Genomic DNA, 19,339 nt, shown 5'->3' with positions numbered 1-19,339 from the left:
TTTTGATTCTTTATTGAATTTGCTAAATGCCCCATAAAACGAGCCGACAGCCCCGAGGGAAGGAAACAGTTGTGTAGACAAGTGTTCCATTTAGCTGATACGGATTTTCAAAACCGCGCTGCCTCTGGAAGGGAAGTAGGTCAGTACAGTGAATCTCGGTGACACGACTGCCACCGTCCACTTCTTCAGGATTAGACAGCCGTGAGCCGAGAGAGGAGCTCTTTATAAGAGCGTTACTGTGACAGCATGCCAAGTTAGAGACTAATAAATCTCACGTTGTCACCAACAGGACAAGAAATGACTTAAAGATGTGGATGTGTTTTCAAGAGCAGACTTGAGGTTAAACTGATGGGAAACCGAAAAAAGCAAGGACTCAAAACTGTAATAAACTGCAATAAAATTAGCTTAGGACCATCAAAACCACACTGATCCTCAGAGACGCCTGTATGTATTTTGAAATCACACATAGAACAAGAATAGTTCCCCTCAAAATGTTGTCATTTACTTATCTTCGTGTTGAAAATCTGTTTAACTTGCTTTATTCTATGGATCACAAAAAGTGAATGTTTGAAAAATGCCAAATGTTGTAAGTGATTGTTGACTAGATCTGTCAAAGTCCAAAAAAGTACCATGAAAGTATCATAAAAAGCTTTATATGACTCATGCACTATACTAATGCACCACAATAACTGGGGGAATGTATCTCTCAAATCAAATATGGCAGCATTGACGTCAATGACATTTGAGTCCCCATTCACTTTCATTAAATAGAAACGAGTGGACACAGAGGCAAACCGGTCTGGAACAGCATGAGATGACTGGTAAACTTTGCTTTAAAGTAAAATAACACTGCATCCTTAGAAGTTCGAGTACGAAATATGCAGACAAGCATCCAGTGTCCTACCTGAGACGAGTGGTACGGTGTCTCTCTCCCATGACACAACAGTGATGTAGTTCTCCACTGAGGAAGGAATAATGCACTTGAAGACCGCTACGCTGCCTCTCATCGCGGTCTGGTCCGCCACACGGACCGTATAGGGCTCTCGTAAAACTAGAGAGAAAGAGCTTGTGTCATTGGTTAAAAAAAAAAAAAAAAACACACCGCTAAAATATGTAAACATCCTTAAATCTGAAGTGTTTTAAATATTAAAATACTTTCTTCTAGCTTAATATGCAGAGGCAACTAAAACTACCAAAAAGTAAAAAGTTGATAGGGAGAGGGAAACCTGTCATTATTTTTGCCATTAGTATAACTAGTGGTGCAGAAATGACATTTCAATTTGGCCTTTTAAAAGAAGATACTGTAAATGTTTTTTTTTTTTGTTTGTTTGTTTTTTTTTCCAGAAAGAAAAAAAGATATATTTTTAAGCATAAACCTCATTAACCCTCTGGTGCTGTTCGTTCATTTTTGATTGAAAAATTTTACGTTTTTTTTTTTTTTTTTTTTAGAATTTTTTACTTTATCTGAATGGTACGAACTTGCTGTGCACACAAAAAAAAAACTAATGGATATGATTCCAAAAAGGTTAAATGATCCTAAAAAAAATCGTCATACTTATATTGTTCGCGGTCAAAAATGGCCGCATATAAATGAATGGGAGACGAATTTCATCTGTTGGAAATGTTTAGTACTGCGCACAAACAAATTCTTACTGAAAGCTCATTTCTTGAGATATCATCCTCAAATTTGGAACACAGGTTGTTTAGATTTATGGCTTTGTCAACATTTAGGAGTACACTAGCATAGATTAGCCTCAAATCAAATAGAAATTTACTAAAATCCACAAAACCCTCATATCTATTTGTGTCTTTAAAACATTTGCAACAATCTATATTATCTTTAAACACTCACCGGCCTTAATATGAACATCTTGGCTTCTAATTTTCCCTGAAGGATTTTCCGCTGTGCAATAGTAAGTGTTGTCATGGATCACTTTACTAAAGCTGGACGGAGGAAAGTGGAAGATCTGGAGAGTGCCGTTTGGGTGGACATGGCGGATCCCTGGGACGTTGTAGCTCTCCTCGCCGGTGGCCAGATACCAGCGCAGGGTAGCAGGCGGCACCGCTGCTGCAGGACAGGGAACCAGAGTCCCCGTGGTGCTGGCGAACACTACCTCTTGCAGAGATGCATTGACAAAATACAAGCTGGAATGTAGGTCTTCACTGAGAACTGCAGGAGACAAGAGAGGACATGCGGTTAGCGGCTGAACTGTTTATGCAGTCTGAACCATTTTTAGAGTTAATCAGAACACAAGGTTCTTTCTCTCTGTATGAAAGAACAGCTTGTTTGTCACAGCTGGTCTTCACATCTCCAGGGACGCATTACTTTAACAGCTCATAAATATATTAAAACAGTTAGTCTTGGCACTTTTTAGTCACTATGGTCCATTAGATTCAGGGGACATACATGCTTACATAGACAAAAACCTCTCAGATTTGGAGCTTAAATTCATGCAATGTGCTGTTTCAGGTAGCTCTAAACATCTAACAGAAAAACTTACTAATCAAGTCTTAAAGGGATGGTTAACTATGATTTCATTTTTTTTTAACTTTAGTTAGTGTGTAATGTTGCTGTTTGAGCATAAACAACATCTGCAAAGTTATGACGCTGAAAGTTCAATGCAAAGAAAGATATTTTCTTTTAAAGAATACACTGTTTAAGGACTACAACAAACAACTGATAGGGACTACAACGAGCATCTTCCCAGGTTAGTGACATCACTAACCCTATAATTTACATAAACCCTGCCCCCGAGAATATGCAACAAAGGGGGTGAAGCCATGTTGGGCTGCTTTAGAGAACAGGAAGAGTTGTTGTAGTAGAGTGTTGTTGCCATGTCGTCATTTTTGCCGGACTGCTTCACAAACGAGGATCAATTCAACGCTGGATTTGCACAAAAGATTAACATGACGGCACATGCTAGTCAATGAATTGAATCAACTCCACAGCAACTACATAAATTTATCCACTAATCATTCAGAAATGTCCAGATGCATTCTAAAAGTTGTAACTTCTTACTGAGTCTCTTCATCAGTGTCTGACTCCAGTTTGAACAATGTAAGGCTGAACACCGTTACTGACAATACTCATTTTGGCTGCGTGAGATTCTCCAGCTTTGTTGTTGTTGAGCAATTGAAGCATGAGCTGTTAAAGTTCCACCCTCTTCTGGAAAGGGGGCCGGGAGCAGCAGCTAATTTGCATTTAAAGGGACACACACAAACACTGCATGTTTTTGCTCACACCCAAATAGGGGCAAATTCGACAAGCTATAATAAATGATCTGTGGGGTATTTTGAGCTGAAACTTCACAGACACATTCTGGGGACAACAGAGACTTACATTACATCTTGTAAAAGGGGCATTATAGGCCACCTTTAAATCTTTCAAATTAAACTCACACAGATTGTAAGGGAAATAGGCCAAATTCAGCTAAATAACAGCTTAGTGAGCAATTTCTCCACTGGGGCTTTTAAAACAGAAAGATTTCATTTAGAGAATGAGTGCTGAACCTTGTCTTAATGAAACTAAATAATTTCTCATATATTTTAACACTTTGTAGTAATTTAGTATATTTTAATGGCCATTGCTTTGGCAATACTGCAACACAGTTATGCCAATAAAGCCCTAATGGATTTGAATTGATTTGTTCACTTATAACTTAAAGGGATAGTTCAAGTTTGTTGAACACAAAAGAAGATATTTTAAAGAATGTTGGTAATCAAACAGTTGATGGGCCCCGTTGACTTCCATAGTAGGTCCATCAACTGTTTGATTACCAACATTCTTTAAAATGTCTTCTTTTGTGTTCAGCAGATGAAAGAAACTCATACAGGCTTGGAATAACATAAGGGTGAGTAAATGATGATAGAATTTTCATTGTTGGGTGAACTATCCCTTTAAGTTTTCAGATGGACATACTAGGGGGAAAAACACAATTTCAGTGCCCTGGAGTATTTTATAGATAATGGAGCTCAGTTTTGGGCCGTGGAAAAGCTACTATTGTCTAAAAGCACATAAAAAAAATAAAATATTTATACCCATACTCAAGCTGATTCCCCAAGATGAAAAACACAGATTCATCCATTTGACTTTGGTTGTGGTCAAAAATCTATTTGCTTGGAAAAACGGTACAAAGTCACAGCACAATTCATCACAACATCCTTTTTAAAAGTCAGTGAGTTATTAAAACAGAGAGAGACACATATCAAACTTAACATTTCATATCACCATTTTCATATTTTACCTTCATTAGAGATTATTTTTTCCTGTTGTTTTGATGCGTTAAGTGTATATCTTTCTCTTTTTTCAGCACAAAAGTCTAAATGCATTTATAATCCAACACTGTGTACTTCTTATTTTTCTACACAAAACATAAAAACCCTCTAAGGTCTATTGATAATCCAGAGCAAAGCATCACTGAAAGATCAAAAGAACTGTGGATCTTAAGAACAATCATTAAATATTAAAAGACTTTATGTCAATACTGAGAATCTACAGTGATACATGGCAACATTTTAACAGATATTATATGCACTGCCACTGTATACAATTATATAAAAACATTATTATTATAAAATTATTTATCAAAAATAATAAAAAAAAGTCAATTTTCTAATTTATTTTATGTAATATTTCTTATAAATACATGTTACAAATTAGTATTTATTACATATCTTTCTACATATCTAAAAAAAATGTAATATTTTCAGAATATGCTGCTAGCAAAACGATCCACACTTTAAGACTTAAAACCATTAGACACATGAGGACAAAATAAAGACAGCAGCTGTTGTCCAGACATGATTCATCTGATTTAGCACCACAGACATCATGCAGCAAGCTTGTGCATGGATTCAAGCACTGATGGACTCTTCATCTTTAAAAATCTGCATGGTCAGCGTCTGTCAATCTGATTCCAATTCAGATAGTAAAACCCAGCGCATGCTTAGCGACGCAGTCAGAATCATTCTGCTCTCAATTATCTAAACGATGGAAACGGCCAGACACGATTCTTCAAATATGAAGTGAATGAATTTATAATTAATCTGGCTTTTTCAGAAAGTGCTTTAGGCTGTTTGATTAACAGCGATCCTTATCTGCCTGAAATAACAGACAGGGCGCTTTCTTTGTCACTGCTTGTTTCTGTCTTTCACAGCCGATCATTGTAAATTCCCGCTGAGACAGTCTCTAACGTGCTGTCCCTCTGTGGTCCTGTCTGGGCTTGACTCAGGGTGATATTTATGGGGTGAGCATGTGACAGCTCAAGGGCAGAGACCATTTTAAAGTCAAGCTGATCTAGGGGCATGGTGGTCAGGCAAGAGCACGTTTTGCTTTAACAATCTATGAGATTAAGATAAGGGTCTGGTTAACATTTAACAGTGGACTTTTCCCCCCCAAACTCTAATTTAAAGGGTTAGTTCACCCAAAAATGATAATTCTGTGATTAATAACTCACACTCATGTCATTCCAAACCCGTAATACTTCCGTTCATCTTCGGAAAATCTTCACAAATGAAGATCTTTTTAATAAAATCTGTGAGCTTTCTGTCCCTCCATTGACAGCCTACACAACTACTACTTTCAAGCCCCAGAAAGGTAGTAAAGACATCACTAAAGTAATCCATGTGACTCCAGTGGTTTAACCTCATTTTTATGAAGCAACACGAGTGCTTTCATTAAAAAGACCTTCATTTCTGTTCTGAAGATGAACTAAAGTCTTACGGGTTTGGACATGAGGGTGAGTAATTAATGACAGAATTTTCAAAGTAATTTTCATTCTAACCCTTTAAAAGGAGTTTGGGGGAAAAAAAGTCCACTGTTAAATGTTAACCAGACTTTTAACAGTGTTAATTTACCTCAGTACATTAATCTTCACCCAAAAAAAAGTAATTTTAAGATGTCATTAGATAGAACTACACACATTTTCAGATTTTACAGTGCTGTTTTACTTAATAATGTGCTTAAAATATGGGTTTACACTTTTTTTTCTACAATTTTAGTCATTAAAGAGAAGTCAATCTTAAGAAATGAGTTAAATATGAGTGTGACAGATCAGACCGGGCGTTTGTAATGAGGAAGGGGAATGACAGTTGCATTTAGGGTAAGCAGAAATATGGGTTTGTCTTTTGAAAACACATTAGCATTTGTCCACTGATAGTGTGTAACCAGCCATCACAAGACTCTTTTCAAAACTAGCCAGGCGATTTATTTAAGTAATGTGCGATCAATATTTACCCTGCAAACCGCATGGGCGCCTCTGGTATTAACCCTTACAAACCTGAGATAGGACTGTTCAGGACAGACACATTAAACCCTTACAAAAAAGATGTAACTGTACACAAATGAAATAGTACCCATGTTACTTCAATATATATATAAAAAAAGTGATGTTCAGCCTAGTAAAACTGACATCACCCTTTATTCAAATATTATTAAAAATCTACTAAATCATATTGCGTAGTTGTGCTTGGAGTCAATTGTTTTATTTGTGATAATGTAATAAAACACGGCAAATTGTGTGGACATAATTTTTGGCTAGGCTGTCATACAAAAAAAAAAAAAAAACACATTATGAACACATGCAAAAACAAGACAATAATTTTGTCAAATAAATACCTTAACCAAGTTTAGTGTTTTGTTTTTCCTTCATATTTAAAATATTGGGAAAAATATATTAAATATTTTCCTAATATTTTGATGGTTTAATCAAATTTGAATGGTCATTGAAACCAAATATCCCCTTAGGACATCGCTTTTTGGCCACTACTATGGTACTGAATCCTTACCATATTCAGACAGTATAACATATTATCATCATTTATCTATCTGTGTGTTTTTTTTTTCTTTTAAAGAAATATGCCTAATTGAAATATTTTTGGAAGCTTTGAAAATTGTCATGATAAATTGCTTATGCTTAAATACAAAAATTGTCTAAAAACATGTTAGACATTTTAATACCATTATACGTTTTCATAAGTGAAATAGCCCCTGACCATTCCAAAACTAATTGCGCACACATATAATTCACAAAAATAAACAAATGTCCAAAATCACATGCTATTACCAAGTTCATAAATCTATACCCTGAATAACCTGGTACGTTTTGTATTTATCCATTTTAAATCTGCACATTTGATAAAATCAAACATATTTTTGGATGATTTAAGTATTTTAATGATGATTTGCTTATGTATAATTCAGAAAAATAAATATAAAAAACACGGCATTCCATGGAACCTGTCAAAAAAAAGAACATAGTAATAGCATAGTAATAACCAAATAATTAAATATATGTTGCTTCTGTGCAGGCTTAAAAGGACCAATCAATTATTTTTGGGATGATTCATAGATTTTCATGATGAATTGCTTGAGCATAACTCATAAAAATAAACAAACATAATGCTAGAATGTCTTAAAACACTGCAAACCATAAAATCAGAAGCTCTCTGAGGATGAAATCTTGGCCCTGGTGTGGGTGGATGGGTCACTGTGTTGGCTGCAGGCCAACTGTGTCTGCGCTGTTGTCTGTGCAGCAAATAGGAGGGGTTGTTCCTCCCCGCAGGCTGCGGAACCTTGACGGAACGTCACGGGCTCAAGGTAATTAAGGCAGCGGCGTGCAGAAAGCCAGAGAGTGCAGGGGGAGCCCGGAACAGCAGCCGGGAAAGTCAGAATTCCTGTCCCTGCCTCGGGGCTACAGCGGGCCTGGCGTCAGGGAGCTGTAGCGGAGCACCGCAATTTAACCAGCTTGCAATTTGCTCTCATGAATATTAAGAACAGCCCAGCCGTGTCTGGGTTAATGGACCCCCGCTCACTGCCAATATGTAAAGCCGAAGATATCCCCCAGATGCCAAAAAAGGGTGAGAGCGGGAGCAGCGCGAGTCCCACTGGAAAAGCGAAGTTTCTGTTGGGGTTTTTTTTCATCTCTTAAGTGAGATGATTTGAATATCATCTGAATAATGTCAGAGCAAACGTTCGTTTAGAGCCTCCCTGGTGGTGAGAAGGAGATCAAATGGCCTCCGTGGATCTACATCAATTACGAGAGCCGACACCGCTGATGTCTGAATCTAAAGCGCTGCTGACTCGGGTGATGAGGAAACACGAGGCAGAACTAAGAGAGTCTCGTCTGCTCACGCTGGGCTGACGTCTCCTCATCTCCCAGAGACACGTGTAATACAACAACTCAGAGAGATTTACAAAACTATGCGTGTACTTAATTTAGCAACAAATCAAATTATTGATTTATTGAAAAACGTTATATTACACTATATATACACAGTGTTGGGGAGTAACTAGTTACATGTAACAGATATGTAATTTAATTACAAAATAAATGTAACTGAGAAAAAATGTGTAATTAAATTACAGTTACTTATGAAAATGTTAACAATTACAAAGGGGGTTAAACATCTGAATATTTCTGTAAAAAGCTAGGATATGTTGAATAATATTAATTTGTTTAATTGATTTCTTTCCCAAATTGCATTGACTGCTCTAAAATATGAGACACCAATGTTTCAAGAGTTTAGGACAAAGAATAGGGCACATGCTAATTCAATATTCAATTTATTTTCTATTTGAGTTTATATTTAAATGCTTTATTTTTTAAGATTAACTGTTTTTTTAAAGGCATTGTTGCCCGTGCTTCCTCATAGCTATGCAAAGATTTGATTTCAAAAACAGTATCATAGCTACTAAACTATTTCTTATTATGATTTTAAATCTGTATTGTATCCAAGTAAATATATTTTTTATAAGTTTACTTGAGTACTTCAGTCTTTCTACTTTAAAAATTCACATTTAATTCAATGTGTTACTTGTTGCTTTAAAGTAAATTCTAGATTTTTTTTTTCAATTTTCACATTTTTTCATATAAGCTTTTAGTCTATTTGCAATTAAAATATTCAGTCTTTCTCTTCTGAGAAAAAAATAGGCTTTACCAGAAATTTTTACTTGAAACATCGGTGTCTCATATATATATATATATATATATATATATATATATATATATATAAAAATTACAATACAAAAACATATTGACACAAATATTGACTTAGGCAGATTTATTTGGCCTATTTTGAATAAAAAAACAAAAGCAAAAACAATGAACAAATGCTGCTAGCATTGTCAATTTTTTTTTGTCATTCTTCAATTGTTTAAACATATTATTTAAATATATGTAAATATACAAAAAGTTACCATATGTGACCCTGGACCACAAAACCAGTCATAAGGGTCAATTTTGTGAAATTGAGATTTATACATCATCTGAAATCTGAATAAATAAGCTTTCCATTGATGTATGGTTTGTTAGGATATGACAATATTTGGCCGAGATACAACTGTTTGAAAATCTGGAATCTGAGGGTGCAAAAAAATCAAAACATTGAGAAAATCGCCTTTAAAGTTGTCCAAATGAAGTCCTTAGCAATGCACATCCACTCACAAAAATACATTTTTGATATATTTATGATATGAAATTTACAAAATATCTTCATGGAACATGATCTTTACTTAATATCCTACTGATTTCTGGCATAAAAGAAAAATCGATAATTTTGACCCATACAATGTATTGTTGGCTATTGCTACAAATATACCCATGCAACTTATGACTGGTTTTGTGGTCCAGGGTCACCTATGTTATTTAAACAATTTCAGTATATGTATGCTGAATTGTTAAATAAATTATATAATTATACAGTTTATTTAATTACACACATGTATATGTGTAAATTGGCTCTAAATATACTGACATCAACCACTGAAAAATCAGTCTAGGTTCACCACTAAATACTTAACCATGTATTGTTTTGTTTTGTTAAACAGCTTACAGTATCCCAATGTCTCAGTTTCTGCCCTCTTCCAAACACGTGCCTGTGCTAATATTTGGGTGTGAGTCTCAGGTCAGCTCCTCTCCTCACTGGCTGCATGGCAGAAAGCTCGCGCCCCTGCGCACTGACGCAGCCAAGCAGATGTAAATGTATTCAGAGCATTTAGTGCTCAGGATTAATCGAATTATAATTTAATCATCTGATCAAACAGCAATTAGCATAATCACTTCTGGGGACGGGCCGATAGAGAATGCAGTGGAAACAGAACAGACCTGAGGCGAGAGCAGCTTCAGTGAGACATTTGCTGGGATCTCTGCAAATGTTACACATTTCTGGGTGTTGAAATTCTGCCCATTTTTTTTCCCCCGTCTGCTCTGCTACATGGACACATTCAGTGATCAAACAGACTTTGTTAACTAGTGGACAAAAATCAAGAATGTAACCACTTATTCAAGACTGCAGGGGACCAGATTTAACCAATTCTTTTCTGTCAAACAAAATTACAGGTATTTACTATCAGATTTTTAATAAAAGTATGCTCTGAAGGTAATCATAACACATTTTTGGAAGGGCGTGAATACCATAAATACCATAGATATTAAGGGCGAACACTTCACCTACAGTATTCAGATTAGAATTTAATTTCCAAAACAAAGAGCAACTCCACACTGAGGACAGTGACGAATCATGCAATGATTCAAAACAAAGATGGGTAATTATCAATTCCACACTGTGATAACAGATTTTGGAGAACCAATAATAAATAAATAAATAAATAAACAGATCTGAATTATGATTATTGACTTGAATATAAGGCAGAATTATTTGGCCTATTTTGAATAAAAACAAAAGCAAAAACAATGGACAAATGCTGCTAGCATTGTCAATTTTTCAATTGTTTAAACATATTATGTAAATATATAAAAAGTTACCATATGTGACCCTGGACCACAAAACCAGTCATAAGGGTCAAGATTTATACATCACATTGAGATTTATACATCACACAAAACAATAGCATTTAATTTCAGTCTTAGAATTTTATAGGAAAACCCTAGTTCATTAATATGAATATTGGATATGATGTCAAAAATGTATTATGATTCAATAAAGATTGTATTTAAGTTAAAAATATGATATGATATCTATTTTGGATCATAAAAATGAGGTATAAATAGGTAAAACTTCATATGCCGTAAAAAATACTTTGTCATTTAACCTAAAATGTGCTTTATTTGGTAACTGAAATAAAATCAACTAGTATTATTCATTATGACTAATATAAAATATTATTCAGTGACTGAAAAATCACAGAAATCACATGGCAATATCTATATTTATCTATATTTAAAGTATTAACTGCACTTTTATTTTTACTTTGAAACATTCATTAAAAAGACATTTACAAGATAGATAAAAAAAAAAAAAAAAAAAAAAAAAAAACACATAGATCCATCTGCTCCTTTCCACCTATTAACTGATCAAGGCTCACCAAAAACAGCCTATACCACTCATTTCTTTCACAACAACAAACCAAAAGCACTACTGAAAGGAAAACTCATTTAAGATGGTCACAGTGGATGGAGCAACACAGTGGTGTTGTGCTAAAGTCATCAAGCTTCTTTACTAAAAAAGCCTGAAAGTCCTCATCAGTGTAAAATACGAAGTGCTTTTTCTGCCAAGTCATCAAAGCAGGAAATAAATACACATTACGGCCACTGGTGCAGGCCCGTCTGTCAGGCATATTTCCTGCTGATTGACAATAAGCTGTGCTGATGGAAAATATGAACACTGATCAGCCTTACTTCTCACTAAACAGTTAGTACAAGCAGATCATCAAAATGCCATTATGCCAAACGACTCCTGGAATTACTGACATGCTGGAGAAAGAGCTAGGTTGAGTAGCTGTGTGTGTGTGTGTGTCTGTGCTCTACAGAGTCTGACTCACACCACACGTTTATGTCTATTTCTAATACATATTGTGCTTTCCTTTTGGCACAGCTTTAATCTTCCTAACTAGTTACTTTATAACTAATACAAAATAACAGTACCGCATCTGTTTGAAACATCTGATAAAAATCCCTTTTTACTGCTTTTTTTATGGTTTATTATGGGAAAATAAACTTACATATCCAAGTAAATTGTGTGTAAAATGCCATTGCTTACCATCTCTGTGAAATTATTTGTGTAATTTAGCAATTTCAGAGTGAAAATTGTTTCAAAATAAACCATCAAAAAAGGGTTTAACTATGTTTTGGGGACAGAGCTGTCCCTAATACGTGAGCTAAATCTAAAAAAATAAATAAAAATAAAATAAAATACAAAAGGTTATTTAGCGGAGGACAAAATTAAACAAAATTGTGAATCTTATTTAAATCTGAAATTAGAATTCTGGAATGTTCTTGAAGGTAATGATTCATCAATAAAGTAAATAATCTTAATAATGCAATTTTTTTAATTGTAGTAAACATATAGATAACTAAATAAATCTATGATATGTCCTCACTTAGTCTAGGTAAATGGTGTACGCCCCCCAAAAATCTGGAAAAACTCTTAAAAAATTTTTATATCTGTAAAAACAATTAATAAATAAAGTAAATAATTGTTAGTTTTTGTTTTAATTCTAAAAAAAAAAAAAAAAAAATGAAAACACTTTAGGATAGCTTATATAATAACCATAATAATATAAAAACAAGTTTGCTTTGCTTTCTTATTCTATGCACATGTCAGGAGCTTTCAAAAAACAAAAACAATGAATCTGCAGTGTTCTGAGACAAAGTTGATTTTAAAACATATCAAATGATTTGTAGAACAATATCAGTTAGCTTTGCTTTCAGGACTGTAAACAAGGCCTTGATTTCTCTCCACATCACAATGCAGCTGCAGTCTTAAAAACCCAGGCGTACAGTTGAGCAAAACAAATGGATATGCCCACACACTTTTGTCTGTTTGATCTGGACTCAGCTAAAAGCTCTCTTAAAAACCATCTCATGGAAAGCGACAGCTGATTGGGCACTTTGCTCTACGCAGCGCTGTTTACTCGTGTCCATTTGAGTGTATGTCAGAGTTGGCCCCTAGCATCAGTTTACAAAAACAACATCGCACCTACTTTCGGCTCCGTCTGTGCAAGGACGCTTCTGTTGTTCCAATTACATTTGTGTGTTATTATGCACACGGTCTCGAGAGCTCTTCACCAACACAAGAGCCATTGAAAACAACTCAGCATGATTTTACATGCAAAAACATTTGTTGTTCAATACCAGAAAGCTGAGTGCAAATGTTTGTTATTAGGACTAAATTATAAAAATTGTATTAAATGCATTAATTGTGCATCAGCACTCTTAGAAGAGAAGGTTCTATATAGAACCTTAAAGGGTTCTGTTTCCCATCATGGAATCATTTTATGAATTTATTTTTAAAGAATTAGTTTTGTTTCAATTTTAATTTTAATAAAAATGTTATGAATTAGACAGGTCGTAAACATACTTTATCACTGGGGAAAAAATTAAATATGTTAAACATGAAAGTATTATCCAATCATTTAAGACATTTCTCCTTATGTAACAAAGGCCAGCTAGTAAAGAGCTGTAAAGGTAAACCTCACTCCTCTGGCCTCAAAAGGTGCACTAGCGACAGATCGTTGGATGCTGTGGTCTTTAGTGTCCTTGTTAGCGAGCCCGCCTCCCATGCCCGAAATGCCAGTTCGAATCCCACTCGGAGTGGTTGCGAGTAGAACCGGAGGGGTTACATTGGTGCCGTGACCCAGATGGGAGTGAGTGTAACGTAGGCCAGCTAGTAAAGAGCTGTGCAGTTAAAACTCACTCGCCTGGCCTTGCCCACCTCCTATGCCAGAAACACTGGTTCGAATCCCACTCAGAGCAGTTTCAAGTAGAACCAGAGGGGTTACATTGGTGCCGTGACCCGGATGGGAGTGAGTGTAACGTAGGCCAGCTAGTAAAGAGTTGTGCAGGTAAAACTCACTCCCCTGGCCTCAAGAGGCAAACTAATGACAGAAGCTAGATGTTGCAGTCTTTAGTGTCCTTGTTAGCACCGCCTCCAATGCCGGAAATGCCCGTTCAGATCCCGCTCGGAAGTGTTGCGAGTAGAACTTGAGGGGTTATATTAGTGCCGTGACACGGATGGTGGTTGTAACGTAGGTCAGCTAGTAAAGAGCTGTGCTGGTAAAACTCAATCCCCTGGCCTCAAGAAGTGCACTTGCAACAGATGCTAGATGCTGTGGTCCACTCCCATGCCGGAAACAGCACTTCGAATTCCACTCTGAGAGGTTGCAAGTAGAACCGGAGGGGTTACACTGGTGCCATGACCCGAATGGGAGTGTGTAACGTAGGCCAGCTAGTAAAGAGCTGTGCAGGTAAACCTCACTTCCCTGGCCTCAAGAGGTGCACTTGCGACAGACATTAGATGCTGCGGTCTTTGTGTACTTGTTAGCATGCCCGACTCCCATGCCGGAAACGGCGGTTCTCTGGCCTCAAAAGGTGCACTAGCGACAGATCGTTGGATGCTGTGGTCTTTAGTGTCCTTGTTAGCGAGCCCGCCTCCCATGCCCGAAATGCCAGTTCGAATCCCACTCGGAGTGGTTGCGAGTAGAACCGGAGGGGTTACATTGGTGCCGTGACCCAGATGGGAGTGAGTGTAACGTAGGCCAGCTAGTAAAGAGCTGTGCAGTTAAAACTCACTCGCCTGGCCTTGCCCACCTCCTATGCCAGAAACACTGGTTCGAATCCCACTCAGAGCAGTTGCGAGTAGAACCGGAGGGGTTACATTGGTGCTGTGACCCAGATGGGAGTGAGTGTAATGTAGGCCAGCTAGTAAAGAGTTGTGTAGGTGAAACTCACTCCCCTGGCCTCAAGAGGCGCACTAACGACAGAAGCTAGATGCTGAGGTCTTTAGTGTCCTTGTTAGTGCCCCCCTTCCATGCCGAAAACGCTGGTTCGAATCCCATTTGGAGCGGCTGCGAGTAGAACCAGAGGGGTTACATTGGTGCCGTGACCCGGATGGGAATGAGTGTAACATAGGCCAGCTAGTAAAGAGCTGTGCAGGTAAAACTCACTCCTATGGCCTCACGAGGTGCACCAACAACAGACGCTAGATGCTGCATTTTTTGTGTGTCCTCGTTAGTGCCTGCCTCCCATGCCGGAAATGTTGGTTTGAATTCCACTCGGAGCGGTTGCGAGTAGAACCGGAGAGGTTACATTGGTGCCATGACCCAGGTGGGAGTGAGTGTAATGTAGGCCAGCTAGTAAAGAGCTGTGCAGGTAAACCTCACTCCCCTGGCCTCAAGAGGCACACTAGTGACAGACATTAGATGCTGCGGTCTTTAGTGTCCTTGTTAGCGCACCCACCCCCCATGCCGGAAGCGCTAGTTCGAATCCCGCTCAGAGTAGTTGCAAATAGAACCAGAGAGGTTAAATTGGTGTTGTGACCCGGATGGGAGTGAGTGTAACAGAGGCCAGCTAGTAAAGAGCTGTGCAGGTAAACCTCACTCGCTTGGCCAGTTTGAATCGCTTGGAGGGGTTACACTTATATATAATGTTTTTGGCATAAAGGGTTCTTTAAAATTGATTCAAGTACTCTAGGCTTCTATACAGAAACCCATTGAACCTTCTTTTCTAAGAGTGTACAAGCTGCAACTGCACTGAACACTTGTCCATCAACAAAAAAGGAAAAAAAATGAAATCTCAAAAGGGATATTTAAGAGACCAGGGAATTAATTTATCCTTCCCTTCCAGATAAACATCCCAAGCAGCTTCGCAAACAAGCACACCACGCTTTCCTCTGCTAGTCATTATGAAAACACTTCCGGGGTCACCTGTACAGGAAGCTCCAAGGCCACTGCGCCAACATACATTTCAGGGGTTTCCATAGAGACCAGTGGAGAACTGGGCTGTGAGCTTAACCAAATCATGAAAGGCTCATTTTGTATGGCTTCTTTTTCTCTCTCTCTCTCTCTCCCCCACACACCCGCAAGAGCATGTTACACTGGCCAGAGAGAGCGAGATTGAGAGAGAGAAAGAGATAGAGGGAGAGAGAGAGCTCACTGCACTGACAGCAGCGGCACTGCATCAGAACGCTGATCAATGGAGCCTCAGAGACCCACATACACAGCTAGAACGCAGTGGCACAAATGGGACCATATTGATTCAAAGAGAAACACTTAAAATGCTTTTTAGAAATGCTCATTTGAACACAGTTCAGTAGACATGCACCACTCAATTGGCCAAAAACAAAATCCCTCTGAAATGATAATCAATTTCATCGATACACCATTAATTGAGGTTAAACGATTGTGTCCATTTCCGGCTTCATCGCCTGCCCTGCGGAAAACTGATAAAGCTTGGAAAGACTGAAAAGATTCGAAAGACTGAAAATTAGACTGATATGATTCAACAAAATGTGCCCCAATGGCGTTCAATGCACCCTTTATGCTAAAACATTGGATTTTTTTTGTGTGTGTGCATCCTATCAAAATCCATCTCCTGTTCTTGCTATCACCGGTCAGTCTATGTGGAGTGGCCTGGGTCTGATATTAACGCCCCACAGTGTTACTCTGTTAAAACCACCTAAATGGCCCCATTTTCTCCTTTCTTCCTCCCCCCATCCCTCATAACCCCCCTCTCACTCTCTCTCTATTCCACCACAAACACACCCATCCTGATTTAGCCCAGCAACCAGCACCCACTCACTGTCTCTCCATTTTAAAACCATCAACACACTCGCCTCCTGTCGAGCATTTGCGGTAGAATTTTTTTTAGAGGTCAATATGATTCGGACACCCACATGGGAAATAATTTTTTTTTTGAATAAATGTTTTGTGAAAAGGTCACAGTGAAAGCATTCAGTAAAGTGCCAATTGAGTGACTGTGAGTTATTTTTTCATTCAATGCTTCAGTGCTTCTTCTTGAAACATGGCGGCTGTGTCACTATGCCACAATACAGCAAATTTTCTTTTTATTCTTTTTCTTTTTATATGCTTTTCAGGATTTTTTTGGTGCTTTTTAAATGAATAAAACTGTTTTATTACCTTAATTTTTTTATTTTTGAGTGTTTTTAAAAAGTATACCAGCAGATCAGTTTTTCTAATGCTTAAAATAAAATATGTCCAAGGTCATAATAAAGAAAGGGAGGGAAAAACAAAAAACAAAATTTGTCACATCACATCAGGTTTGGTCCAATAAGGATGTCAAGATTCATATTTTTGACATTCTTGATGCACTTGAGGGTATTTGCATAATAATGCATGCTTGTTTGTTTAGTATTATGAGCTGTAAAATGTAATAAAGTGACTAATCATAAAACAGACGATTTACATGCTTATTTACGAGTCTGCTACTGTACTGTTTCCATCTCAATTACTTGCTCAAATTAATTTACAAAAATTTAAACTACTGGGGGCGAAATTCCATGCATTATATTTATGACATAAGCACTAAAATTACATTTGTAAACCTTTTAAAAAAAAAATACAAAAGGTGTTGTGAATTAACATAGACTAAATCAAATGGTGCAGAATGCATCGTATTTTAAACGCGTTTAAATGTATTCCTAGTGCATTGCGATGTTAATTAATTTCCACTAAGTTACAGCCTGCATAACAATAAAAAATAATAATAATAATAATAAAAACACTACTCACCATTCAAAATGCACTGGAAAAAGATAATGGCCAATATCCACATGCCCCGCTCCTTTCAATCTCCAAACTAAGATTTTTCTTTGCCCACTGCACACTTTTCCTCCAAAAAAACGTTGCGCAGGAATATGAATATCTGTAATCAGTAGTTCCAGTGGAAGGGATGCATATGAAGCAGAGCTCTCGCTCGCGTGCGCTCCCAGGCTGATTGTCTCCGAGCTGAGATCCAGCTGTGGCGCGAGACGGTGAGCGGCGGGCAGGTGCGATGCTGAGTCAGAGCGCGTGCTTACTGAGGGGCACTGCGCACAGGTGTAGCCTCGTACAAGAAATGAACAGCGGGAAAGTAAATCCACTGAATTATTAATGATTAAAAATCATATCGGAAAGTTTACAGAAAAGAAAAAAAAAAGAACGAAAAAGAAATTAAAAAGAAAAAGCTCTGAAACTCCAGCGCGTGAAGGGATAGATGGCTGTTAGCTGTACTCAGAGCAACATCCCTCTTCACCACCTCGCACCGTCCAGCAGTCAGCAAGCACGCGCATCTTCCCCTGCTGCACTGATCACTCCAGAGCTCAGCATCAGCACCAGAGCATCACACAACACAACACCCCCTTCACTCTCTCATTCTCTCTCTCTCTCTCTCTCTCTCTCTCCTCTGCAGCCTTAAAGGTGCAGGGGTGCTGCTCTTAAAGAGAGAGTCCAAGCACACCAAAAGCAACCCTAAGAAATCATGTGATCATTAAGCATCATCACTCACATGCAACAAATTAGGGTCAATGATGTGAGGTTCATTTTTATTTTCAAGCTATTACTTTATTAAAAAATACATTAAAATGCAAATGATACAAAAATGATGATAAATGTTATTTAAATTATTGTGTGTGGGAGTGTGGCAAGTAAAAAAAAAAAAATCTAGGTGTGTAACTGTCTGGATATTGTAAAAAAAGAAAAAAAAAACGTGTCATTAAAAGGAAGCCATCTTGTTGTCATGTGACAAGAAAAGCTAAGAGGACTGCCAATAAACACATCAAATAATTTTTTTTAATTAAAAGGTACATTTTGTTCAGACATAAAAAATGTTAACTTGATATTCATTAAAATTTATTTTAAATTAAATATAAAATAATTAAAACATGTTTAAAAAATTGTATTAAGTTCACACGTGTTCCAAGTGCAAGGAAAAATTTACTAATTTATTTACTTTAAATTAGTCACACCACTGAACATTTTTTTTTTTTTTTTTAATTTGTAACACTTTACAATAAGGACTCGTTTGTTAACATTAGTGCATTAACTTACACAAAATAAGAATGAGCAATATATAATTTACATAATATATTTTTACAGCATTTATTAACCTTTGTTAATGTTAGTTAATAAAAATGTGTGTATAATGTTAGATACAACTTTTGATTTTAAAAATGTATTTAGTAAATGTTGAGATGAATGAAACCCACTGGCTGTGAAAAAACACGAAATAGCATGTGGCAAGTTCTTGAATTTCTTTTTGTTAGGAATTGCACACTATACATAAAGTAAAAATGAACAGCATGGAATGAAGGTAACAGTAACATCACAGCTGTGTATGACAACTTCCTCTAAATGATCTTAATTGGAGGACATGAATTCATGTCATTTAATGCAGTTTCTGTTAGGATTCAGGACCCCTGAGGGCGTGTGAGGTTTTTTTTTTGTCCCTTAAGCTGGCTTCATTAATTGACCTTGACAAATCAGAGCATTTGCCTCCTGCGCAGTGAGGCGTTGTGGCGACTCATTGCGTTTTCATGAAAAACATTAACCTTTAATTAGATTTGAGTAGCCTATGTTCTGTCTAATAATAACATAATAAACTTGATG

The 19,339-nt window shown here is 37.0% G+C and overlaps 1 protein-coding gene across 3 annotated transcripts in view; it reads right to left on the bottom strand.

Annotated features, from left to right (window-relative positions):
- The window catches only part of dscama (Down syndrome cell adhesion molecule a), an 86,495-nt gene extending 67,730 nt beyond the window's left edge, over positions 1–18,765 (bottom strand). The window contains exons 1-3 of one of the 3 annotated variants that reach the window (XM_051910304.1): positions 17,486–18,765; positions 1,853–2,170; positions 905–1,051 (exon numbers count right to left, since the gene is read on the bottom strand). In XM_051910304.1, coding sequence (XP_051766264.1) covers positions 905–1,051; positions 1,853–2,170; positions 17,486–17,528 — 508 coding nt within the window. In that variant the 5' untranslated portion in view covers positions 17,529–18,765. The remainder of the gene's footprint in view (positions 1–904; positions 1,052–1,852; positions 2,171–17,485) is intronic. The other 2 variants (XM_051910302.1, XM_051910303.1) reach the window with 2 other exon arrangements.
- Between the last annotated feature and the right edge of the window lie 574 nt (positions 18,766–19,339).

This window comes from Ctenopharyngodon idella, chromosome 10 (assembly GCF_019924925.1).
Source record: "Ctenopharyngodon idella isolate HZGC_01 chromosome 10, HZGC01, whole genome shotgun sequence".
NCBI lineage: Eukaryota > Metazoa > Chordata > Actinopteri > Cypriniformes > Xenocyprididae > Ctenopharyngodon > Ctenopharyngodon idella.
This window is presented reverse-complemented; position numbering and strand designations above follow the sequence as displayed.